The following is a 25,299-nucleotide window of genomic DNA, read 5'->3' as shown; positions in this document are numbered from 1 at the left end:
GTCCCACAGTGAGATTTACCATTTCTGGTTTTAGCTAAATATTTTAATACTAGGTTTATGACCAAATACAGTGAGGAACAGAAGTATTTGAACACCCTGCGATTTTGCAAGTTCTCCCACTTAGAAATCATGGAGGGGTCAAACTGGAGACTCTTAGTCTTGTGCAATGAGTGCATCCTGAATTATATATTTCTTTTTATTGAAATTATCTCTGTAATCTTCACTGTATTATTCTACAGTGTAAGAGCTTGCTGTTAACAGCCATTATTTTGAAGCTTCTGAATAAAACTAAGATATGCTTTACATTACAGATTAACCTGCTGGTTGTTTTTTTTAGATAGTTTGTCAAATATCTGGACATATTTAAAAAACGTCTATTCCAAGATGTCAGAGCCCCAGGGCGGCAACTTCTTCTTTTTTTTAAATTTTATTTTGTCCAACCAGAAGTCCAAAGGCTAAATTGTTATGTAACTTACTAACATAACATAGAGAAACACAGCAAATCTTTTCATTTAACAAACTAGAAACCACATGTTTAACATTTTAGCTTGACAATCAACTTCCTAATCATCACAGTAGTTGTTGTTGCTGAGAAGGGCAACAGGTATTAGGACAAGTCCTGACGTAATTTCTCACACCGCCACTTGGCATTATACATTATATACATTGTACAAGTATAATCTATTTTAGCATGTTTCAAATGGCAGGTTTCTTCTGTAGTCACCTGATACTGCATACTTTTTAATTTCATCCAAACACAGTTATGCCACATTATACTTGTGCATGAAATTGACTCACTGTCCGAATATGCAGGGTTGTTGTAGAAAATACATTCCGTGGTCCTATTGAAGCCGCACACAACCACAAAGTGACCCTGGTACTCTGGCTTCCTGCAGAAACACTTCTGACCCACAGGCAGGAAGCAGCAGTATTTTACAGGTGAGGAGCACAGTTCACACGTTAAGATGACAGCATTTACCAGCACTATGGCAACGTGGCCCTGCTCCAAGTGAGACTGGATTTCCTGAACGGTTACACAACTATGGAAAGATAACCCACAATACACTTCAGGTTTATTGTGACCAAGGCAAAAGCAGGTGACTTATCCAAGTGAACAGTACTTAAAACAAACTCACCATTTCCTTATCACTACACCTTTGCTCTCAGCTTTAAGGAAGAGCTCATTCACTCTGTCTTCTTCTGTATCAAAGTGCTTCTTGTAAAAAGACTGCAAAACAAACCAGATGACAACAAAAATACTATCACAAACACAAAACTAAGAAATCGAATTAGGGTTAACTTAAGAATGACCAAAGTACCTGATTCCTAAAGCCCTTATCGACACCCAGAGTCTGTGTGCAGAAGCAGTGTTTGATTCCCAGATGGCACATCAGGTAGGCCAGGTCAACAGTCCATACGCTCTCTGTCAGCTTCAGCTCCCAGCATGCCCTCTGAAACTCCTCATCACTGACAGGGTGGAGGTACCTGCAAGAAGGGAAACACTGTGACTCACCTGAATATTACACACTTCAGTGTTACTAGGAACCACAAGTTCTATATAATTTGTGCACTGAAGACTGTAGTGATTTAGAACATATTTAGCCAAGGGGATAATGCAAAGCAATTTACATGTATGATTTGAGAAGTTAGTAACGTTACTGTACACTTACTTCAGGACCATCCTGGAGCAGGCTAAGCCACAGTCCCAGTGGTAGAGCTGCCGAATGACAGGTACATTCAGCACGACCTCATCCTCTAAGAAAATCCGCCATGATATTATTACTCTTTCAAAACTCCCTAAACATTGTTGAACGTACAAACTGAGTATTCTCAAAATAATACTATATTAGCCCAGTATTTATTGGCTGAATGTTACTCACCTGTCATTCTGTTGTATTCTTTCTTAGATTAACGGCCAACTAGCTAACTCAAAACAAGCTGGTTAGTACTGTTTACAGCTGTTAAACCGGTGTTGCGGTGCTGTCCTCATCGATGCTAACCAGAACAAATCAGCTGGTCAACTGCAAGTTTAGCTGTCGGGCTAAAAGCACTGACTTGTCTGTTGGCCGGTTCCTACTTATAGAGCGAAGCTAGCGCCTCGACGAACCCCGCTGCCAGACATACATACAATGAGCAGTAACCTATATAAATTAAACATAAAGGACAGATAAACTCAATTTTAGCAAGCTTTCATAACAATGCCGCCAGCTAAAGGTCTGCTTCTCTCCCCTGCCGTTGATTAGCATCATGGACGGATTAGCTTCTTGTGTTTGGTGACTCAGTTACAGTTATGCTGCCCCCAGCGGCGTGGAGGAGTCATCGTCGATCTGTGGCTCAAGATACAAGTTGAAATTAATAACAGTATTGTATAATACCTCAGTCTCTTCTGAAAGAGGACTGTGCCAACCAGAAGTATCTGGATGCAGCACAACACTAGTGACATGTCGTTCACGAACGATTCGTTAGGAACAAATAACTCAAGACTTATTACAGATTGTGTATTGCAAGACAAACTTCTACTGGGGCACAGGACCCACATAACACACACTTTTTTTCTTGAATGTTTATTGCTTTGCCCACTATTCCACTGCCTGCTGCCCTTACAACAACTACTGGTAAAGGTAAACATGTATAGATATTGTGCAATGGATAGCTGGTGGTGACACACCTGTCTCCATAGAGGTCCCTGCACAGGCATCTTTCTCCACACTTTCCCTTCCTGCCTCAAGTTCATTTGTTTGTTAAAAGTCTATAAAACAAATATTATTTGGACTGTGTGACAAGAGCATCAGATACAGTATGTTATAGGTTATTCATTAAAAGCAGAATGAATAGTCCAATGTTAACATCAACCACTATGTGTGATGTACACTGACTGGCCACTTTATTAGGTACAGCTGTACAATTGTATGCACTTCAATGCAACAATTTTGCCTTCAGCTTCTGCTGATCGTCACTGTTTCTGGTTAAAATGACAACCAGCGGGGTTGTACCAGCTGTCGCTAACTAACATTAACTCCGTGACTTAAATTGATGACAGGACAAAATGAAACTCCCTGTTGCCGGGTTTGTGACCTCACTGCAGCTGGCGGACAATGCTGTCTGCTGTTAGATGAAGATCGTTTTTGAGGTAAGGAGGCATCACTGTAACACCACTAAATAATCAGAGAGAACTGAATGTTTCTCTGTAGTTTGAACAACTCGGAGTGACACATCTTTACAGGTATAACTATCAGCTGATCTCACATCAGTGATGGAAATGTATGTTTTACACTGAAAAACATACATTTTTTGTATGTATGTTTTACACTGAAAGCTGATTTCTCAAAGTTTGAATTTTGGGTGCCAGCTCGCTTCTACCCAGCTTGAGCATCACCTGCTGAATAAAGCTTAAAGTGGTTTTCATGCACTTGGGGTACTCCCGGTGCAGAGCATACAACAGTCTGAAAAGGACACAGAAGGCCTGAGCTGAGGCAGGTTGGCCAGTTCATCCATCACTACACTCCTTTCCAAGATGATGCCCACTCTGGATGCGTTGAGCTGAGGATTTTCTTGATCAACACAGAGAATTCCCACTGGAGTTTCACTGTATAGGTCCTTGTCAGTTACATCCTAATGGAGAGAAAAAAAAAAAACAGATTCTCAAGGAGAGAACATAATTATGCCTGTTAGATAAAGCTGTTATCCACCAAAAAGTACCTCTGACTATTTCCAATGAAAAGCATCATATAACATAATTATTTAAAAAAAGGCAATACTGGTCTTAAATTGACTTTTCATCAACTGCCATAATTGGATCTGTACATTACATGTACTGTTTGCAAAACCTTACTGTTGTGCCATAATTCAACAATGCAGATATTCAAAAATGTATTGAAAAATGTTTTTAGTTCAAATTTGTTAGGCCATAAAATAGAAGTCTGGGAAACACCAGATACTGATTAAATGATTCTGAAAAGTAGTAGCAGGCAGTCCTCATTAATGGCCTAAATTAGAAACAAGGGTTAATAACTATGCACCTGCAACATTTACAACAAATTAAGTTTCTTACAGTGCAGGTCTTGAAGAAGGGAGAAGGATCATCCCCCAAGATGACTGGCAGTTCCTGAAGACAAAGGCACTTGATGTCTGTTGGCTCAGTGGTCTGCAAGATAGTGGGCATACCTCACATGTACAGTATTTACAGCTTCAGAGAGTACAATGTGTAATCAAAGTATGGTACAAGGAATCCCAGAGTAAGGTCAATACGGTGCTGCTTAGTGTTTTGGTTTTTATCAGTGTAACAAAATAATTTATCCTCTTTAAACACCACACCAATATTGTGTAATACTGTGTTTTTGGCATAAAAGAAATGATTGATTTATCCATTCATTCACCCTCATCAATTTATAACACTTCATTATGCCTACTCTGTGAACCTTTACAATTCTGAATCAGTTTTCTTATTGTACATGTCTGTATTAAGGTGTATCAAACACAAATAGTAGAATCAGTTGAGGAAACAAAAACATCATGTTACAACTTCTATTGTCTGATTATTTCAGTGCGTGTAATGAAGAGATGTTGGAAAGAAACTCATTCATATTAAAATGTTATAGCAAAAATCAGAGCACTAGTAAAAGCTGAGCCCATCATAGTTCACCTGAAGTAATTCTGCTGCATTTTATTACATTAAATGGCTCCAGAAATCTAACATTTTCAGAAGCCAAAGCTGGGTAAGGAAGCTGTAGCCCTGTACAACAATCTATCATTCAAACTGTGTTGTCAAAGTGCAGTTGGCCCCTGCATATAGAACCTACAGAAACCGTCTCATGCTCAGTGTTTCTTTGATAGCTGGAAGAAAACGATATGCACATGATCACAGGTCTGCTGATGTGGCACAGTGTGAAAAGCTATAAAAAGCAAAACAGCACAACTACAGCATTTAATATTAAATGTTTTTCACAACTGAAGAAAAGGGGTTTGTTGGCTGTCACATTCAGCACCAACAATTGTAGTAAGGCCTTTAACAACAACAACATCAAACAACAAAACAAAGCAAAAAAGACAGAAAGAAAGCACATTTTAAAATCACAGTAAGCATTTCCCCCCGCGTAAACAGGGTAATTAGAGCCTGCAGGAGAACTGCAAGTGAGGTCACTAAAATGCTGTTACTAAGGGGAATGTGAAAATATCCTGACCTGTACTCTATTCTAAGGACAAAAGTCCAGACTAACAAGCAAACAAAGAGAGACACACGGCCTGCCTGTACCCAGTTTCATCACTGTGAATGAAGACAGAGAGCGAGTGTGTGCTTGTGCTACCTTTGACCTTTCCACATTTTGACCCGGCCATAATCCATGTAGTTCTGCTGCCCAGTGTGGTTTTTCTACACCAAACAAAGTTTCATGTCATTAAACTGTGCTTGTTTCAAAAAACACTTTATTTCCTTTGATGATTTTCAGAGTGATCAAATGACATGGAGGAATTCATCAGAAACTAATAGAACATTTCATAACGTTTATTACTTGTAGAGTTGTACATGAGGCCAAAGACAGTCTCCACATCAGGACTGCTGGAAGCGACGCAGGCAAGGGGTCTTCATATCCCCAAAACAATTCATCCACAGTGCAAGTAGTGAAGAGCTCAGACCCGACAGAGCTCATCCATATGGACACCATAGAGGCCTTCCAGAAACTCCCTTTCACCTTGTTCATTACAGGCTATAGGTGGAAAGAGGAGAAGAGATGGAAAAGAACATTTGGTGAGGAAGCAATAAAGTGAAGCAAGAAATCAGGTGCAACACACAGACAACTCTCCCCCACTTGAACGTCCATTTTCCTGTACTTGTTTAAAGCCCTTTATGACTCATCCAAGCAGGGATGTTGACAGTGGTGATGTTATCCACAGCTGGATCCCCCACAGATTTCTCTCTCACGAATACAAAGCTTTTGACATAGTATGCAGACACCAACGTGCCATTTCCCGCCACACTCACATTGTCCTTGTATCTGTATTCTCTGCACAAAACCCAATAAGATAGAAGTATTTAAATATTCTTTTATTCTAGAATTTTTTTCTGTTTTGCAAATGAACATTACAGACCAGATAAAAACTCAAAAAGCTTTGGACATAAATATACTGTAGGTTGATATTTAATTTCATCCCATGACTCCTTCATTTCAACACATCCATCTAACTACTGTAAATTATGGGTTCAGTGGTAGATGCAGATTACCTTGACTTACTGTAGCTGACATTTTGATGTTCCCACAATGATCCTTGATATTTATCTAAAGGTTTAGAATTTCTAATTTACACCAAACAAGTTTCTTCTCAAAACTAAACAGGGTATGAGACAACTTGCTGCACATATCAGTTTTGATCTGATAACATTAACAATGTTCTGTTCATTCTTATGCTTTATGAAATGCAGAGAAACCAGAAGTACTATATAGAGAACTATTTTCTCATGTACAAAATCTAATTTGGGGTGTGTAGTGATGCTGATGCAGTCAGAATTTGGAGTCAAAAAAACAAAGTAAATATAAATAGCAAGGCATTTTGTTGCAGCTGACTGATGGGGGAACACCTAACACACCACTAATCATTGCCATCTAAATGTAGATGTATCCATCCATTTCCCTGCATCTCATGGGACCAGGAGACATAACGATAACACAAACAGAGATGAGATCATGAAAACATTTTGGCAGATCAAAACTTTCCCTGGGTGAAGCACCAAAACAACATAAAATAATACATATTTACTTTATGTTATATGCTTTCACAATAATGCAATACATTATGATACGATCAGCAGAGAGTGAGTGGAATGTATACTAGGTAAAGTTCGGTCAATGAAAATAAATACACTCCATTATAACAAAGCTCCAAATTCAAAAATAACATTGTTCAAACTACATATTAGCTAATGTTTCTCATAGGCTTGAATATGAAATGTTTTCACTTATCAACAGGAACCATGCTATTCATCCTCGTCCTCCAATGCATATGCATCCAAATGATGTATATCATTTTATTGGATTATTATTAGTGATGCATTATTGTGTTCATCACATTTAGTGTTGCAGCTGCAGTGAAGCTGCAGAGTAAATGTATTTAGTTACATAGTTGGCATAATTTATGGTCAGAACTACGACGGTATCTGATTGTCTTCGACTTTCGTTCTTGATTAATGAAAACATTCTTGGCAAATGCTTTCGCTTTCGTCAAACTTGCGCCGGTCCAAGAATTTCACCTCTAGCGGCACAATACGAGAACCCACAAAATAGAACCGGAGTCCTATTCCATTATTCCTAGCTGCGGTATTCAGGGAAATAAAGGGAAGATGTGAAAGGGAAGATGAAATGTTGAAACGTTGTAGTAGTTGTGCCTGATTAAATAGATTTTTGTGGGAGCATTTAATCATTTTGCAGGCTTTAATGTAATCTTTGTAATCTGATCACTACATAAAAATGTCCCCATATTGATGTTATGATGCTACTCAGTTCCATAGCTGGTGCCCAGTGATATCTGTAATATAAAAATAGAAAGAGTTTAAATGTGTAGTGAAGAAAGTAATATTTTATTAAAAACTAATTACTGTCAGCAGTGGGGAATGTAAAAGGGGAACTTTTCACTTACTGATTCAGTGCCAGAATTGTCACTCAGATATGTGAATTTATGTTTCTTGTAAACATCGCTTTTTGCCATGCAATTTAATATAAACCAGTCAGAAACTGCGGAAACCTGGGGAAAACACGTAAAACACTCAGTTTCTAGGTATCATCAGTTTTTGTTTTTGTTTTTGTTTGTTTTTTTACAGAAAATGGATTTTTTAAAATTATATAACAGGACTGAACATGTGTACTCACCAAACTGAGGAACGACAATGCTGCACCTAAGTTAACTATAGTTGGTACAATTCCAAATTTTCCTGCCTGTAAGATAAAAGTAAAAACCGCAATTACTATTCATGCAAAGTGATCACATGCATTGGAGTGAAGTCATTGTAAGCATAAATTTTATTCAAGCCTCACAGTTCCAAATACAATGACATCAAAACGGATCCCGTATGCTTTCATTAAGGTTCTGGTTTCTTCTCCATCTGCAGTCCTGTAGTATTTGGCAAACCTAAGAGCAGAATTTGTTTGATCAGTTTTTCACCCATTTATACTAAATAAACTGTGTCAAAACTATTTTTACCTGAAGTTGTATCCCGGAGCCACATTATTGACATGGTGTTTGTTGTCAAGCCTGCTGAAGCTGTACTTGGGGTAACACTTCCCTGCCCATGAGTCCAGGTCACAGCTCCAGTCAATAATAATACCAATGATGCCACCCTTTACAAACACACAAAAACTTGAAAACAACACTCACTTTTCAACTGTGTACACAAATATGACATTCATGCACGTCCTGACAACTGAAAGTCAAAGGACCTAAGAGACAAGGAAGTGTGGGGGGGTAAATTAGGAACATTTGGAACAATGTTTGCCATATTGAATTCTGAAAATACCATCACAGCCATGTCTTGAAACTCCTCTCCAGCCTCTGAAACAATGTGTTTGAGGCGGAATATCGGGCAGTGAGGATCTGTTGCATGATTGAATTCACACCTCTTCAAGTATGAGGAGTTAATATGTGGCAGTATGTTCCTTCTGGAGGAGAAAGGAAGACAAGTGATATAATGGCACACTGTAAAACAGTATGTTTGCATATACTGACCTGATAAGAGCCTACACTTCTCCCTCAAGCTGCTTTGAGAAACAATATACAAACTAACCCATGAAAGCGGAACTTCGGGTATGTAATGCTGTTTTTGATCAACACAGTGTAGTTCTCTGCTGCAGCCAGCAATGCAGGTCTATGAGAGAGGACAAAGCCATGTCAAACCACAGCTACATTATACTATAATTACTCATAAATACTAAAATATTGCATGTATTCTTACTTAGGCAGCACAGCGTCTATTTCAAGAGGGCACCATGAACGCACTTCACAGGTCTGTACAGTTGTAGAATAGTTCTCACACAGTCCAGTTTGTATACCTATGTGGAAAATGAATATCAGTTGAATGGTGATACTATACATACGTTTATCTGACTCATTTTAGTAAAGGAAGTTGATATATCAAAGCCCTACCGCTGCCTTGAGGATTACTGTGTCCCTCAGTACAGTCACAGTCATCCACACAAGTTGCTGATGGACTTGGAAGCTGGAGGAGAAATGGCCAGTGTTAACCTGTCATTGCATTATGTTATCAGACATTCTGATATGTCAGAGCAACAAAAACACGGGTGGTGCACATACCATTTACAACAGCTCTGCTCCAGTGAAGTCTACTAGTAAGTTATGTCAAAGAACCAAAATGCAAAGTAGCCGTGTTCTGTGACAGGCAGGGCTAAATGGATTGAGTTATTATTTTTAATAATAGCTGCATGTTTTCAGCTATGATAGGTCAAGATACAGTGATCACTGTTTATGCTATTTATTTAGCAACAACTACAGCCATGCTAGCAGCTTGGTGAGGCTGTATTTAGGCACAGCAGTGCTGTGAGTTAATGCTAAAATCAACATGCTCACAATTACAACACTCACATGCTGATTTCACCACCATAGTTTTGCATGTTAGCATGCTAACTTTTTAAAAATATTATAGTAGCAAATGTTATGTCTGTGCAGATTCTCAGTCATCCAGGTCATAGTAAGATGAAAAACTTACTAGAAACTAGAAACCTAGTCCAGTTGATTTTTTTCTAAGTTTTTCACCTTACCAAATGTTTTTGCACTCCATTCAGTGGCACTATAATAATAGTGTATATAATATCATGCAGCATCAGTACCTCACCTCAGGACAACGTGACTGAGTCTGTGTTGGGGTGACAACCATATTTGTCATCACAAAGAAGGAATTATCAGACTGTAAGAGAAAGATGCAAAACAAATATCACAAGGCAATAAAACTAACTGTGGTAAAACATACTGTGTACATCAGTTTCACACAAGTGCCATGCCATGTACCACGGATGATGAGTTAGGATGGACAGCGGTCACTGAGGTTGCATGTGTGTTTATAATAAAGATGATACGTTTAAATACCTGAGGGGGGATCACATAATCAGCTGTGTCCCAAACACGGGGGCCCATGTCAGATGTGTTAGTGAAAGCAAAACCTTTCACTTTGGTGGAGACACTACTGATGACAGAGTCTGTCTCCTGGTAGGCCTTCTGCACCACACACACATACCTGCAGGTTTACAGCAGAAGGCCTGTTATATTTTAACAATGCAATCAAATCATCACGTTACCACACAGCTCAGTACTACAATGTTTCACAAGTAGCTTAGCTGTACATCCACATTTTACCAAATCCCAACCCAGTACAATGTTCCACCAGTTTTTCTTTACTCACCCCACAACGTACAACAGCACCAGAAGCTGGATGAACCTGAACAAACATCCTGCCTGTATGCTTGGAATAACCAGTGTTTTGTTTGTTTCATAATATAACAGATCATGCAGACAGCTCTGGCCACAGCCTGTAGTCTCACTCATTGCTGCTCCACACACCAGTGACGGACTGTGGACACAGCTTCCCTTATTCAAATCATTGTATTCAAATCATACTCACTGCATGAAGACATCTTTGACTTTGTTTTGAATGTGGTGGACTGTGGGCAAACTGTAAAGTATGTCTGATCAAACCATATGTGTAGGACAGTAAAGCCTGTTACATTTTTTTTTGTTGTGTTTTTTAACTGAGTGCTTTTCAAACAAGAACTATTAACAGTTATTCCATATAGGCCCAGGGTCTTTATGATACGTTGGGGGCCCTGGGCCTGTGCCTGTGCCTGTAAGGCACCATACTGGTGGTTTGATTGCTCTGTTTGACTGACTGTACTTAGGGAGCCATTAATAAAACCAGGGACTACAAATGAAAATAGTCAATTTAGGCTAATTTCTGCACATTTGCAGATATGTACACTTATGTTTCACTATTACAGCCAAATATATATTTCATTTCTATATATAGCATTATTTTCATTGTTTTAGTTTGTCCATTATCTGGATATTTTACCATACATGAGGATAGGAACATGTTAAACACAGTGCGCTAACCACAGGTTATGGATATAGCCCTGTACTGTAAATACATAAGATTCTATATTTCATACTTTGTTTATTCATGGTGTGTCATATTATTCCTGTGCAACTGGTTTATTAGTCCAGTCTGTTACTTAAGAGAAGCCATGAAAGTGTCTGTAGAAAATAAACCAGTTCTGAAGTGCATCCAGTATAAAATATGACTGTGTTCCAGTTTTTATCTCCAAAATGTTGACACCAGCCTTTAACAGGCACCAATATATTGTGTAGCTACTGTGTGCCTCTGCAACTTCACACAGCACCAATTTAAATATAAAGTAGACACTTAATACATGACACACACAAGTTAGTGATTTCAATGTGTGGAAGCTGCATGACAGGAGAGTGAAACCTGCTAAAACAAACACAAAACTACTCTGGTCTGACGAAACTCAGAGGATACACTGCAACGATTACAATGACGCCTTTGTTAAAAGAACTCCCCACAGATTTACATGTCACTTTCAGATACTCACACAGCAAACTGATTAAAAGGCTTGTAAAACCAAGTGTGCACAATGAAGAAGGCATTTGCTGAACCATTCACCATTATTATTCTTATGCACTGTATATTAGAAAAGAAAAGCTGTAGTGAATGCTAAAAGCTTTCAACTCTGACAATCTTACCACTGGAAGTTTTAACATTTACATACAATGAGTACAGTGTTTTATGTTGCAAAATCAAGGTACATTTTTTTTATCCCCACAGGGCAATTTGTCTTGCAGCCAGCATTAAGCAACCATACAACCACATGGTCAACACACATAGCAAATGCAATAAAAACACATCACAAGAAGAGGGAGAGGGAGGGCTGAGTCGTGTAGTACTGTTCAGGTAGCTGAGATAAATTAATTCTTAAATCTATTTGTCCTACATGTTGTTAAAGCAAATCTCAGACCAGACGGCAGCAACTTGTACCAAAAAAGCAGGTGGCTGTCATCGCCGTAACTGCCCATGCTTTCCTCACAGCTCTGCTCCTGTATAAACTGTCAAGTTCATCACAATTTGTGCAATTTTACTACACATCCTCACAATGTTCTCCAGCATCTTCTTGTTTTTTTGAATTAAGGGACCTGAAGCAACAAATAAGTGTTGAAATGGACATTTTCATTAGAGTAGCTACGCTAAAACCACTTGCACTGACTATATTTGCAAGATATTCAATTCTGAAGTGCATGAGTTGAAGTGGGTAACAATAAGAACATGAAACCAATGTTAGTTAGGATTCAGTTTTTTTTATTCATAACACCTATAGACTTCCATGAACACAGGACAAATACAGTGTCACTTTGGTCCAATAGTACCTCAGTTATATAAAGTCTGTGTAAAAAAACATTTCGGCTCACAGACACCATCCCATTGTCACTGCCTTCAATAATATGTTCATACCCACCTTCTTTCAAGTTTCTTTCACTTATGAAGTCCATGTTGTGTCATATTCACACAGGTAAGAAAGGCTACAGTAGACTGTATACACAATATGCACATGTTTGGTTTTTGACAAACATATAAAATCATCAATAACTAAGATATAATTATTTTTTGAGTTCAGTGCTGAATTTTCAAGTACAATATGAAGGCATCTATTGTAGTGAAAAAAGGAACATTGTCCACAGTTTTGAAGATACAGTGAAATGTTGACCAAAAATAAAAAAGTTTCATGTTTGTGTTCTCCAGTTGAACCCAACATAATGAGGCTGACACATTAGAAACCAGCTGCCAAGTTCACTCACTTTCCTATCTTTGAAAATGCACCCTCTCACACAACGAACAAGCTCCAACCGTCTGTTTCTTCAGCCGCTAAACTTACCCCACATTTCAGTAATGTTGCAGTTACAGTTTTCCCAGATTGCTAAAACACTTTGCACAAAACCCATACCCTTACCTATTATATATACTGTATATGCGCATTTGGCAAACACTTGACTGCGTTTGAGCTCAACGGGCAGAGTTTTTTTTCCCCATGTGTAAACACTAAACCACAAAATTTAAATCATCCCAGTCAGAACAGCAGGATCCTATAAAAACAGGGCCCCAGCTGTGCCTGCGCTCTGGAACAGTGGATCCAAACCAAACAGAAGGTGGAAGACATCAGAAGGGTGCTGGAGGTGAAGAACTATCCTCCACTGCTGTGCCACTTTGGGTTTCTATAACAGCACATCTATGTGGAGCCCCAGAATGTTATCACTGGGGTAAAGTTAGTTTCCATCAGGCTGCTCTGGTTCTATAACCATCCCACAGTCACACATCTTTTCTTGCCTATATATTGCATATGTTTCTCAGCATGACATAAGAAAGTGTATGACAGAAACCTTTACACAAGGAAAAAGCTTTTGGTGGCAATGGAAGAGGCCCATGGTGATGTGGAAACCATCCAAGGGTGGATAAGGCAGACCAGAGCACATCTCTGACACTGCTGGTAAGGGGTAACATCTTATATAATGTGGATGAAATTTTATGGCCTGACCCAGACCAGAGGAGACATGGAGAATGATGCAAAGTAGCTGGAATTATATTTACATCGTGCTGAACTGTTTTATAGCAGTGTGAAATGGTATTTGTTTGTAGCGTTGTTTTGAATGTCTCTTGACAGTGTGTTCCTATATCGAGAATCTTTACAGTCAGTTCAAAATAATGCAAGTTACCTAAAAAATACCGGTTTTAGGGAAAAAAAAAAAAAAGCTAAAAAGGTGATGGCAACCATTCTACTAAAAAAAAAGGTCCACGGATTTCATATTCGGCTAAAATCGAAGTCAAGCCCCCCGTCGTGCAGGGTACCTTCGTTTGCATTGTCAAAGCTGTTCTTGCCATGGATCTGCTTGAGATGCTTTCGAAGAACAGGCTTATGAGCAAACACCATGTCACAGTAGTTGCAGCGGTGGGGTTTGTCCCCACTGTGCAGGTTTAGATGGTCCAGCAATGAACACTTTTGGGTGAAAGTTTTACCACAGATTTTACACTGGAAGGGCTTGATGCCCGCGTGGACGCGCATGTGGCGGTGCAGGTTTCCCTTCTGTGTGAAGGTCTTGCCACACAGGAGACACATGAAGAGCTTATGCATCTTGAGATGGTTGGCATAGTTCTCCAGCTGGCGGAAGACTCGAGCACACTTGGGGCACTGGTGGTACCACTGCAAAGGTTTGTCGTAGTTCCTCTGGTGGCCGCTGTGTTTCTCTACAGGAGGAGATGGAGGAGGGGGGCTGAGCGGGTATCCGGCCATGCCAGGTGGAACTGCTATTTCACTGCTACGACTGTCCACTGTAGAGTTGATAAGTGAATGTTGAGGCTCAGGGGAGTGGAGCACAGCAGGTGGGCTGGTGGGGAAATGACCGCTGATGGAGTTTTCTGCTACATTTGACACAGACTCCACCTTCACTATTGTGATGTCACTCTCTGCCATACCCTGCCTTTGGCATCTGCTCAAAATCTGGGGAGGGGACTTGGGCTGCATTATCACATCGTCGTCGTCATCGTCACCATCCTCAACCTGCTCCACCTCCTCCTCCTCCTTTTGATGGGCAGTATGCACCTGAGAGTGATCTTGCTCTCTCTGGGACTGGGAGGACAAATCCTCGTCCCTCTTTTCTCTCCTCACATCCACACCCTCCAGCTGGCGTGCAGCCTGTGGTTTGATGAACTTGCTGAGGGCTTGAGTGCACTGCTCCACAATGTGGCCCATTTGGAGGAAGCTGGCAACTGTCAGGTAGTGCACCAGCTCCAGCTCAGGAAACTCCAGCTGGCCTGTGTAACAAGACAAAAGTAACTGCCGGCCCACCTCTGCCTCCTGGATCATGGAGATCTGAACCTCCCTTGAGTCCTGTTGAAGGATGAACTGGTCCCTCAAGAAAGAGGAGCCAGCGGCAAACACCACCTTGTGACCAGGGACCTCAAGCTGATTGATGCGCACAGTGACATCACAGAAGCGCCTCTGGTGTCGTAGCAAGTTCATCTTCTGCAGCATGGAGTCCCCAAACGTGGCGAATCGGAACTGCAGGATCACCTGGTTCTGGGCCATAGTGAACCAAGGGCCAGCAGCAGTGCACCTGTTTAGGACAGATGCAGAAAGCCTATCACCTCTTTTGTATTAATTCTATGAATCTGTTATTTTGTCATACCTGTTGTACTTCAGACAGCAGGAGATCATACAGAACTATAAACTGTTTCACAGGCATGAAATCTTATCATCCTGTACATTAAGAAACACACAGCTCAGAGTGTATTTTAATACCAGATAGGCCAGACGGGACCTAAGTTAGCTACAATAGATTTACATAATGTCAAAGTACTGACTTCTTTTGAGGAAACTACGTAGCCTGGGTATTGCTATTTGAGTTACAGCAAGACAATGTAATCTTATATAAAGTGACTCCCCGTGCCTAACCTTAGAATTAACGTTAGATAAGTTTATAACTGAGCAATCTATCACAAAGCGCCTACTCCTCCACTAAGCTAGCTAACATCTCAGGCTAAGATCCATTGTAGCTAGCTGGTTAATCGGCCACATTATTGCATTGCTACTTTAGCTGACATAGTAAGAACTGCTGCGTACCTGTTAATCACTAGTAATCACACACGTTAAAGAAAGGTTTGTGATCTATAGGACACTGACCTGAGTCGTTTCTGCAGGCGGATATGATGCGCTATTCTTATTCTTCTTCCTCTTAGTTTATTGGCTGTTTGCAACCCAACTTCAGGGGCACTACCGCCACCTGCTGGGCTGGAGTGTGGAACGACCATGAAGGCATGTTAAGGATGCAGAGCCCATTTAAAGGCCCAGGGCACCGCAGCTGGAATCACCCTCGTCCTGCCCATTCTCATCCTAAATTTAGATGAGCCAAAATTTCTGTCATAAAATATAAACATACGTAAACTCGTAAAGATAATTACAGCCAATTATGAGTTCCGTCTTTTAACGAACCCCCATTTTGGAAACAAACAGCTTCTGTATATTTTTCAAGGTATCCCTCTGACCCTTGAATATAGGCTATATGGGCACAGGTCAAAGGTAACATCCATTATTTATACCGCTTATCCTAACGAGGGTCGCAGGGGGGCTGGAGTCTACTCCAGCTGGCACTGGGTGAGAGGTGGGGTCCACCCTGGACAGGTCACCAGTCCATCACAGGGCTGACACTTAGAGACAGACAACCACACACTCAGTTTAAATCAGGGGTGGCAAACTCAATCGCACAGGGGGCTAAAACTCAAAGCACACTTTAGGTCACGGGCCGAACAGGATAAAAATTGATTGAACAGACTAAAACTTAACGTTTTTTTTTAACATAAATATGAATCGAAACAGACAGGACACAATATTATTCCAAAATAAATTAACTTGAACTTAAAATCAGCAGCCGTATTTCTGCTAAGGCTTACATTTACAAACACCTGCTTTTTGTCTGGACACGACGTCGCACACTTTCATCATGCAGCTCTTCAGAAACTCTCCCTCGGTAAATGTCCGGCCTGATTTTCTCCTCTGCTCCAATAAAACTTATTTCACAGCAGCTTCACTGTTTGATTTCACTTTGGTGAAAACGTCTGCTGTGATGTCAGATTCCTCTTCAACTCCTCTACCTTCTGTAGCTTCTGCTCTGCATTCACGTTTTTCAGCTTGTCCTGATGTTTTGTCTCGTAGTGCCGTCTTAGGTTATATTCCTTAATTACAGCCACATTAGCTCCACAAATAAGACACACGGGTTTACCGACAATGTCAGTAAACATATACTCAGCCTCCCACCGGTTTAGAAAGGCTCTGTTTTCAGAATCAACTTTCCTCTTGGCCATTGTTAGGGGCTAGCTTTGACCTGAAATTAGGGTTGTATACATCAACAGACGCTTGATTGATCTGTCGTAATTGACGCGGGAATGATCGCAGGTTACCTATGTTCGGTAAGGCAGCTGTTGCGCTGCATTATGGGATTTGTAGTTTGTGTGTAATCGGCGCTTTATATCGCCGGGCCATTAAAAAAAGATATATAAAATGATCTCACATCCGGCCCGCGGGCTTTGAGTTTGACACACGTGTCCTAGTCTGTGTATCCAGGGATTTTTATGGAAGTCCATAGAAAAAGATGGCAAATACCATCATTATAGGCTAGTAGTATAAATATTAGGTTATAAAATGATTCCCAGGAGAGTCCCTATATAAATGAGATCACATTAGTATCAATACAATACAATAAGTGTCAAAAGATAATTAAAATGAGAGAAAAAATGTATCTTTGTTTTATAACTTTTCTCTAACTTATTAATTTATTTACTTTTTTCCTGTAAAACACTGAGCACTTAGTTACACTGATCTAAAAAAAACAACAACTAATAATACAATTACTAGCTATTTTATTAACTAGTAACTATTTTACTGCTAAATGACAAAAGGAGGTGGCAGAGATGTTTTGTAGCGCTTGACAATATGGTTTCACTCCCTGACATGGCTTATCATTGTACTTTCTGATAATGGAAGCATGTTAGAAACATCAAATGATCTGCTTTTGAATCATCACTACAACTAGCAGCAAGTACATGTTCACATCCAATAGTTGTTTAACCATTCATTCAATACACATCCATTAGTGACTGAATTGGGCTTTTATATATATATATATATATACACACACACACACATACAGTATATATAAGTGTATATATATACACATAACAAAATATACAAACAAAAATGTACTTGTAGGAGGCCAGTCTGCAATTTAATTTGTTGTGCTGGCAAATAAAATTACAGAACATCAGCATTAAGGAGTGTCACGTCTTCTTGAAAAACCTGGAAAAGAAAAAACCCAGTCATTAAATTTCAGGTTCTGTGCAGCGTTTCACCTGAACACAGTACTGTTATTCATTAGTGAAGGTTATAAGGCCACTTTTACTATATACAGCAAAGCTGTATTTTGTTATCAAAAGGAAAATAGCAATGAATATTTCATTTTCAGGCTGTGATTACAATTCATAACTATTATGTGCAAAATAAAATCTCAAATCTCAATAAAATGTATTAAGTAGCCCTGTGATCATCTGAATTAATATAGCCATCGATCAATGATATTTTACATATGAACCGACATGAACAGGGTGGGTAATGTACTGTATTGTATACTAGCTTCCATACCAGGTAAGGCTGTATCTACCCAAAGTGACCAAGGCAACCAGTCCTACTGATGCAGCAGCAGACAGCAATGAAATCTTCAGAACATAGGATGTACCTGGAACAAGGAAATTTCACATAAGTAACTGGCAACTAGCACATTCTATTTGTTTTTTGTATTTTAAAATACATTCTGTCTCCTTCTGGTGTAACTTCAGAATGTTAGAGCTAGGTAAAATATAAAAAATAAATCTTAATGTGAGAGCCCTAATTTTAAAGATTTGACTACAATGTTTGGGCATTTTTGTCAGTGCAGTGAGTTACCTCTTACTTTAGCCCACAGGACACATGAACTTTTTAATGCCTGGGAGAGAAAACATTTAGTTTAAAAAATAAAGTCTGCTGCAGTTTCCCAGTCAATACATTTTATACTGTACTGTACAATTGTTTCACCCACTGCTTTCCACTGACTGACAGCTCGCAAGATGATATAATAGTCCCTGCCATTTTCCAGTGGTGCATTATAGAAGCCCCCATAGCTGAGTCCATCCCCTACAGTAAAGTTCATCTCTGTCCCGACTTGTGTTACGTGGATCTGGGCAGCGATGTATTTTGAAGATGATTTGCTCTTGCTTGATGGGTCTGGGCTTCCAGGAGAGGAACAATCAAACACCATAATCCCCTCTACAGGAAGCACAAACACTTGGTACAAACTGCCAAACAGAGAAAAAAAAATCTTTATTTTAAATGTGCTACATGCAGCACTTTAACTTACATAATGTCCATATTAATGTGAAAGGAACAGTTGAAGCATTTTGTGAATGTGGTTTTATTTAGATATCCTCTGATTCCATTGACATAATTAAGCCATAAATAAAGCTATATTAACATGTGAATTTCTTTACACTAAAGATTTGTAACACCTAAACATAACTTGTACATGAACGTGATCTGGCCCTGAATATAGCACAACCAATATTGAGTTTTGTAAAGGTCGACCTGTTGCTGCCCTCTGCTGGACAAACTACAGTATGCAATGAAAATATTTTAAATTATAGCTGAAACATAGTTTGGCATTTCTACACTGAGATTTTTTCTTGTTACTTCTCATCTGACATATTACACAATAAATTTGCAATAATTTAATATGAACTTATTTATCGACCTGGCTGATTTGTTAGTCTAGCTTCAGCTCATATACCTGCTTTTCACTGGTGTTTGGGTTACAGTGAGCGTCAGTGCAGGCCAACCATAAATACTGGATGGAGACTGATTTCACATTCATGCAGGTTCAGTGTACCAGTTGAAGGGTTTTGTCCATAAGTTCTAAATGTGTTATCAGCTAGATTTATTATAAGGTTTTATCAGTGATTCAACCAAATATTTAAACTGAGGACATTAATTGGTCTTTTGAAGCATGAAGATGAACGACTGTCTGTTGTGTTGCCTCTCACATACTGCACGAGTCAGATACTGTACTGATTAGGTTTTTACCTTATAGGGTCCAGTGTGTTGGCTGATCTGCGTAGCCTCAAAGTTGGTACCGGAGTCTCAAATTCTCTGTAGTAAACAACTGGCGCTGGAGGCACTGTCAAATGTTATTATATTTAACATGGTAAAGAGACCACAACAAATAAAATATGATTGTTTAACTCCTAAATATTTCTAGCAAGTTAAAAGTAAAGACTTTGCGTTAATGCTGTAATTAGGGCATTAGAAATTGGTGGTACAATGATACCTGGCAAACTGGTGTTAGTGGTGAGGGTGGCTGTGAATTTGGCAGACAGTGCAGTGATGGAGATGCTGTAGTTTGTGACTGGGAGCAGGTTGAGACAGACTTCCAGCTGGTCAGCCTTAGAGCTCAGCGACTGCTTCCTCCTGTCATGAAAAGACCTCTGGTAGTCTCTGTATCCTATGTACGTCACCTGGAATAGTTGCATGGCATGTGTCACAGAAGTCTAGAACCCTCCATAGACCAAGAAGAAAAAACATTCTGGTAATTGCATCTTAAAAGCTCAACATAAAACCAGAGAATATTGATATATGCAGAAAGATGGCCAAAGATAAACAGCAATTACAGTGACAATTACAATAAGACGTTACCGTGTAAACTTCTGTATCCTCCTCATACTTCTCTGCTTTCCAATGCACACATTTTTCATTGAGGACAAATAAATGATTGATTGGTGGCTTTCTTTCTGTAAGAGATATAGGAATGCAAAGAGTGATGGTACACCAAATATTCACCTTTCATTTGCCACAACAGAATGTCTCATCCCTTTACAAATATGTTAAAATGCAGGGCAATCACTCCATGAGCATTACATTTGTTCAGCCGCCTTTTGTGACGCCTAATGATCACTGCAGATGTTCCTAGCAGGGATTATGTTCACTTGCTTTGGTATTTTACCCACCTATACATGTCAGAGTAGCTTTCTGCCACACACCAGAGCTGCCACACATAGAGGCGCTGCTGCCCCTCCAGCTGTGATATCCATTCACACAGCGGTGGATCACAACACTTCTGTTATGCCACACCACCTCTGAGTTGGCAAGCAAGGGAACTGGGCCGCATTTAGCTGAAAAAAAAAACAGTGACACTGAATGACTGAGCTACTAAACAGTAACAGAATTCTTCCTACATACAAAAATGCACCATCTTTCTTTAACCCAGAACATAAAAGTAACAATCAAAGGGTAATGAGTTAATAGTGAAAACTTTGCAACTTTGCACTTTAAGTATTTGAAAGTGAAGCTTTGCAAGCACACTACTGTATATTTCACACATATCCATGTGTATGCCTGCGTGCGCTCCCAGAGTGCAGCATCTAGTGTTTCCACAAAAATGACCTCAAAACTCAGACTAACCACAGAACACGTAGAACCCAAACAGGGACAGACAAACTTCACCTTTTATCAATGGAAACATATCAGTAACATGGTAACAATGTCAAATGGCTCTCCCACAGTTAAACAGATGCATGTCTGTATATAAAGATTGCTACTTTACCTCTGCACTTTATAGATACTTCCCCCCACACTCCTGACATTGAACATATTGAAATATTATTTCCACTCTCCAGGTAAAATCCATCCATACACTTATACAACACCATGCTGCCTGGTCTGCTGGTGTGGTCCCACAGGAGGTTAGTATGGGGAGGGCTTAGTGGGGGACCACAGCTTAATTCTGCACACAGACATGAATTAGCACAGACTGTGGGCTTTTAACAGTTATATGGGATTTAAGAAAAACCACATTCAAATCCTTACTGACAGTCAATGAACACAATGTGACAAAAAAAGACTGATAAAAATGTGTACATAGTACATATCTGTGTTCTTATGTGTTAAGTGGAAATACATTTTACAGTATTGAGAACCAAAATTGACAGGCTTTTCTTACATTAAGTATATAGTTGGGATACAATTACTTTTCATTCTTCAGTGACAGGAACATGCAAACACATGAATTTGAAACAAAGATTCTGATGCTAAAAATGAACTAATCAGTAGTGTATCGATATATCTGTCATCAAACATTGCACCTTCACACCATAGATCAATATCCTCCCACTGTCCATTCTCTCCACATACTGAGTAGTTTCTCAGGCTCCTGGTGTGATATCCTTCCTCACAGTGGTAATACACCACACTGCCACTGTGTGATGTGCCACCCCATAGTATTTTAGCATGAGGTTTAAAACCAGGCTCTCCACAACTGATTTCTACAACAAAAACATAGCAAGTCATTACAAGTCACTGATGGTTGGACAGACGTTCAAATCACTGTCAAGGCAACATGAGACAAGCACAGACACAACTCACAAATCTGGAAACATAGTGTAAAATGGCTTTAATCAGTAGGTGACTCAAAACACTTGTGTGTCGATGGATGTCATTATCACCTTGACAGAGCAGAGACGCCTCATCCCATTTTCCACTGGCTGCGCAAACAGACATATTTCCCTCTCCAACATTGCGATATCCAGACTTACACAGATAAACAACTTGAGAGCCCATAGTGGAAATGTTATCCCACAGCATGACTGAATGAGGGAGGGGTGGCGGTACACCACAGTCAACCTCTACAGGGATGGAAATTACAGCATTAAACTGTGTGAAAATTGTTTAATATTTGGCTTTGGGCAACACAAGAAAAAAGTAATGTCAGCAACACTTTAAAGCAAATTGTTACCTTTGCATGAGATGTTTGGCTTTGTCCAGTACCCATTAATTGTGCACAGTGACACATTATGTCCTTCAACGTGATTAAATCCTACTTTACAGTAGTAACTCACTGCACTTCCAGGGGTGGAGCTGCCATTCCACACTTGCCCAGTGTGGGGCAGTATAGGCGGATCCCCACATAATATTTCTGGGACAGGAAATGATACATATGGGGAGGGGTGGTTGAGTACATAAAAATACAATTAACAATTTTTCAACAAATTAACAAAAGTGGTAGTTCTCTTCACAGGAACTCTGCACTTCATATGGTTTGACTGGTCTTCTCAGGGCAGGCACAAACTAACTTATAAGAATAAGTGACAACACCTACAGTATGTGGGTGTGGATGTACATGCAAGTGCCAAGTCATGATTTTATCTCAAAACTAGCCAGATAATAAGACCTAACATAATACTCAACAATTGTTACCTTTTTTTTTAAACATTTGGAGGTAAAAAAAAAACCAAAACAATTTCATTGTCTGAATTACCTTGGCATGACAGAGCTGGGGGTATCCACTGACCATTTTCATTACAGATGGATACATTATGTCCTCCTTTACTGTTAAAGCCCTCTTTACAGAAATAGAGTGCAGTGCTGCCAGGGGTTGAACTACCGTTCCACACCTGGTCAGTGGATTTGATTACAGGAGGACTTCCACACAAAGTCTCTACAAGGAGTAACATGTACCACAACCATGTAACATGAACACCAGGTTTGACATCAATTCATTTTAAGTTTACTTAGTAACAGAAGAAGAAAGTCACAATATGTGGATATAGGTTAGATAAGGTGTTATAATTAGCCTACAAAGCAGGATACCACTAAAATCTCCTGAAAAAAAAAATAGTGACAGTACCTTGGCAGAGCACAGATGGTGTCTCCCATTGTCCAGCAGGTGTACAGACAGAGACATTGCCCTTTCCAACATTATGATATCCAGAGTTACACTGATAAACCACCTCAGTGCCCATCCTTGAGCTGTTGTTCCACAGCATATGAGCGTGAGGGAAGGCAGGGGGAGAGCCACAGTAAACCCCTGAGAGCCAAAGCAGTGACATGCTGCAAGAAACTGTATTCACTGGAAAGCATCCAGGCTCTTTGTCCAACCACTCATTTTCATGATCCCTGTGCTCCTGCAACTGGTTAAAAACTCGCTGTATATTTAAAAGACATGCAGAGTCAATGGGCATCATTATATCACAACTCCTAAGGCTTAAACACTCAGCTTAAACACATGCCTGCTCTTTATTTATGGGGACTTTCAGCTGCTTGCATGGTATTGGGAGGTAAGTGTGAGTTCTACCAATGCATTTGGTCATAAATCATAGTAAATCCAAATTTTGAATTCATAATAATGGTGCTGGGGAAAAGTTAAGAAATCATTTATTATAATTAATCTCAAAGGGGACATGACTGTGCATACCAAATTTCATAGCAATCAGTCCAACCACAAATACCAACCTTATAATAGCACTAGAGGAAAGGTAAGAAGATCACCAAAGTCAGTAAGAGTCATCCTCTGGGGGCCAAGGCCGTACAAAATGACAACTCATCCAGTAGCTTGTGAGATATTTCAGTTTGCACCAAAGTGGTGGACTGACTGACACTGCCACCTCTAGAGCCACGCTGCTTACTTAGCTAAAACACTTAAAATATATTACAATTACACTATCAAAGTACATGTGACAATTTATTGAGATATTTGAGATGTTATCATGCATTTCACACACTGACACTGTTAGGAACACCTGAACAGTCATGCACTAGAATGACAATTGAATGTGTCCTGATGAATAATAATGAATGGTTAGTGTTGGAACAGAAAGAGCATTGGAGAGAGATAGACATGTTAGCTCTTTTTTTTTTTTTTGCTTGCTTGATTTGTTACCTTCACAGACCATGGTAAGTCCTCTCCACACACCATCAGCTCCACACACAGAACTGTTTTCACCACCCCTCCACACAAAACCTTCATCACAGACAAACATGGCCACACCGCCGTATGTGGTCCCTGTGATGGACAGCAGCACTGCGTCCTCCACTGAGGTGGGCTGACCACAGTCGACCACTGAGAGGGACATGAACATGAAACACTTTTTACTCACTGATCACACTGTCTGTATTGGTTCCACATGCACGAGGGACTTTGACTAATACAACTCCCAGGTAATAGTTTTGCTGTAGTTCACAGTCTATATCGCATAGGGTCCTGTTGCTGATCATCTAAGAGCAGCACCCACTATTTTAACCAACACTTCATTCCTATGTCAACATCAACAGAACTAATGCTATACTAACACTAAACTGCTTTACACTATTTCTATTCACCCAGTTGTGCACCAGTGACAACACTGGGAGCAACTAGGGGTTCAGCGTCGTGCTCAAGGACACTTGCAAGTTGGGGATCAAACTGCCAACCCTGTGATTAGGGGACAACCCACTCTATCTTCTGAGCCACAACTGCCGTGAGACTATATCAGTAAATGTAGTTTATGAATGTCAGAAATTACATTAAGTGCAGTTTTACCTTTGCAGGAAGCCTTGTCTTTGTAAGGGTGGAAGGGTTCGACCCCATTGTGGACTCGATATCCCGGATGGCAGCTGCACTCAAAGCTACCATCCAGGTTCTTGCACTGCCCCCCCTTTCCACATATCTCTGTGGTCGTGCACTCATCAGTGTCTACACAGTCAGTGAGAATGAGAAACAATGTGAGTATGTGAATAAAAATAGTAATGTCACCCATCAAGGCAGCACAGCGGAGCAGTGGTTAGCGCTGTCGCCTCACAGCGAGAAGGTTTCAGGTTTGAGCCCAGGCCGACCCGAGCCCCCCCCCCCCCCACC

At 40.0% G+C, this 25,299-nt stretch overlaps 4 protein-coding genes across 8 annotated transcripts in view; all 4 read right to left on the bottom strand.

The window, feature by feature from the left end:
- Window positions 1-146: 146 nt before the first annotated feature.
- On the bottom strand, window positions 147-2,294 carry gucd1 (guanylyl cyclase domain containing 1). 2 transcript variants are annotated; one of them, XM_020599296.1, is made up of 5 exons: window positions 1,881-2,294; window positions 1,671-1,717; window positions 1,320-1,485; window positions 1,137-1,228; window positions 147-1,040 (listed from the first exon to the last, which is right to left on the bottom strand). In XM_020599296.1, the coding sequence occupies exons 2-5, from the start codon at window positions 1,679-1,681 to the stop codon at window positions 608-610; spliced, it is 702 nt and encodes a 233-aa protein (XP_020454952.1). In that variant the 5' UTR covers window positions 1,682-1,717; window positions 1,881-2,294; the 3' UTR covers window positions 147-607. The 2 variants fall into 2 exon arrangements, with proteins under 2 accessions (XP_020454952.1, XP_020454951.1); XM_020599295.1 differs by having other exon boundaries at window positions 1,671-1,755; window positions 1,881-2,293.
- A 4,843-nt stretch (window positions 2,295-7,137) lies between these two features.
- On the bottom strand, window positions 7,138-16,538 carry p2rx4b (purinergic receptor P2X, ligand-gated ion channel, 4b). The gene is made up of 12 exons (XM_020599370.1): window positions 16,505-16,538; window positions 10,084-10,231; window positions 9,833-9,904; window positions 9,127-9,199; window positions 8,936-9,032; window positions 8,768-8,848; window positions 8,501-8,642; window positions 8,188-8,324; window positions 8,022-8,115; window positions 7,857-7,922; window positions 7,627-7,731; window positions 7,138-7,515 (listed from the first exon to the last, which is right to left on the bottom strand). Coding segments are annotated over exons 1-12 (1,050 nt in total). The 5' UTR covers window positions 16,507-16,538; the 3' UTR covers window positions 7,138-7,482.
- zbtb26 (zinc finger and BTB domain containing 26) lies at window positions 12,363-16,131 on the bottom strand. Of its 2 annotated transcripts, none has more exons than XM_020599368.1 (2): window positions 15,738-16,131; window positions 12,363-15,171 (listed from the first exon to the last, which is right to left on the bottom strand). In XM_020599368.1, the coding sequence occupies exons 1-2, from the start codon at window positions 15,863-15,865 to the stop codon at window positions 13,860-13,862; spliced, it is 1,440 nt and encodes a 479-aa protein (XP_020455024.1). In that variant the 5' UTR covers window positions 15,866-16,131; the 3' UTR covers window positions 12,363-13,859. The 2 variants fall into 2 exon arrangements, with proteins under 2 accessions (XP_020455024.1, XP_020455025.1); XM_020599369.1 differs by lacking the exon at window positions 15,738-16,131 and adding an exon at window positions 15,678-15,736.
- A 1,278-nt stretch (window positions 16,539-17,816) lies between the features above and the next one.
- Window positions 17,817-25,299, bottom strand: part of susd1 (sushi domain containing 1) — a 9,577-nt gene continuing 2,094 nt past the window's right edge. Inside the window, exons 1-14 of one of the 3 annotated variants that reach the window (XM_020599390.1) lie at window positions 23,314-24,218; window positions 22,945-23,124; window positions 22,423-22,602; window positions 22,133-22,312; window positions 21,773-21,952; window positions 21,235-21,414; window positions 20,639-20,803; window positions 20,328-20,422; window positions 19,963-20,149; window positions 19,719-19,812; window positions 18,682-18,937; window positions 18,549-18,588; window positions 18,249-18,342; window positions 17,817-17,906 (exon numbers count right to left, since the gene is read on the bottom strand). In XM_020599390.1, the coding sequence (XP_020455046.1) occupies window positions 17,888-17,906; window positions 18,249-18,342; window positions 18,549-18,588; window positions 18,682-18,937; window positions 19,719-19,812; window positions 19,963-20,149; window positions 20,328-20,422; window positions 20,639-20,803; window positions 21,235-21,414; window positions 21,773-21,952; window positions 22,133-22,312; window positions 22,423-22,602; window positions 22,945-23,124; window positions 23,314-23,650 (2,187 nt within the window). In that variant the 5' untranslated portion in view covers window positions 23,651-24,218 and the 3' untranslated portion in view covers window positions 17,817-17,887. Of the gene's footprint in view, window positions 17,907-18,248; window positions 18,343-18,548; window positions 18,589-18,681; window positions 18,938-19,718; window positions 19,813-19,962; window positions 20,150-20,327; window positions 20,423-20,638; window positions 20,804-21,234; window positions 21,415-21,772; window positions 21,953-22,132; window positions 22,313-22,422; window positions 22,603-22,944; window positions 23,125-23,313; window positions 24,219-24,345; window positions 24,526-24,984; window positions 25,138-25,299 lie in introns of those variants that run through there. The other 2 variants (XM_020599391.1, XM_020599392.1) reach the window with 2 other exon arrangements.

This window comes from Monopterus albus, unplaced genomic scaffold (assembly GCF_001952655.1).
Source record: "Monopterus albus unplaced genomic scaffold, M_albus_1.0 scaffold40.1, whole genome shotgun sequence".
NCBI lineage: Eukaryota > Metazoa > Chordata > Actinopteri > Synbranchiformes > Synbranchidae > Monopterus > Monopterus albus.
The sequence above is the reverse complement of the archived record's forward strand: the minus strand, read 5'-3'. Positions and strand labels throughout refer to the sequence as shown.

Excerpts from the sequence above, each read along its gene's own strand:
- zbtb26 (XM_020599368.1), bottom strand. The coding sequence starts at position 15,865 with ATGGTCGTTCCACACTCCAGCCCAGCAGGTGGCGGTAGTGCCCCTGAA. Across the intron at positions 15,172-15,737 it reads CGCCTGCAGAAACGACTCAG|GTGCACTGCTGCTGGCCCTT; the intron begins GTCAGTGTCCTA and ends TGTCCTAAACAG.
- p2rx4b (XM_020599370.1), bottom strand. Across the intron at positions 8,849-8,935 it reads ATAGACGCTGTGCTGCCTAA|ACCTGCATTGCTGGCTGCAG; the intron begins GTAAGAATACAT and ends CCTCTCTCATAG. Across the intron at positions 7,732-7,856 it reads CATTGTCGTTCCTCAGTTTG|GTTTCCGCAGTTTCTGACTG; the intron begins GTGAGTACACAT and ends TGTTTTCCCCAG.
- gucd1 (XM_020599295.1), bottom strand. Across the intron at positions 1,486-1,670 it reads TGCTCCAGGATGGTCCTGAA|GTACCTCCACCCTGTCAGTG; the intron begins GTAAGTGTACAG and ends CCCTTCTTGCAG. Across the intron at positions 1,041-1,136 it reads GGTGTAGTGATAAGGAAATG|TTGTGTAACCGTTCAGGAAA; the intron begins GTGAGTTTGTTT and ends ATCTTTCCATAG.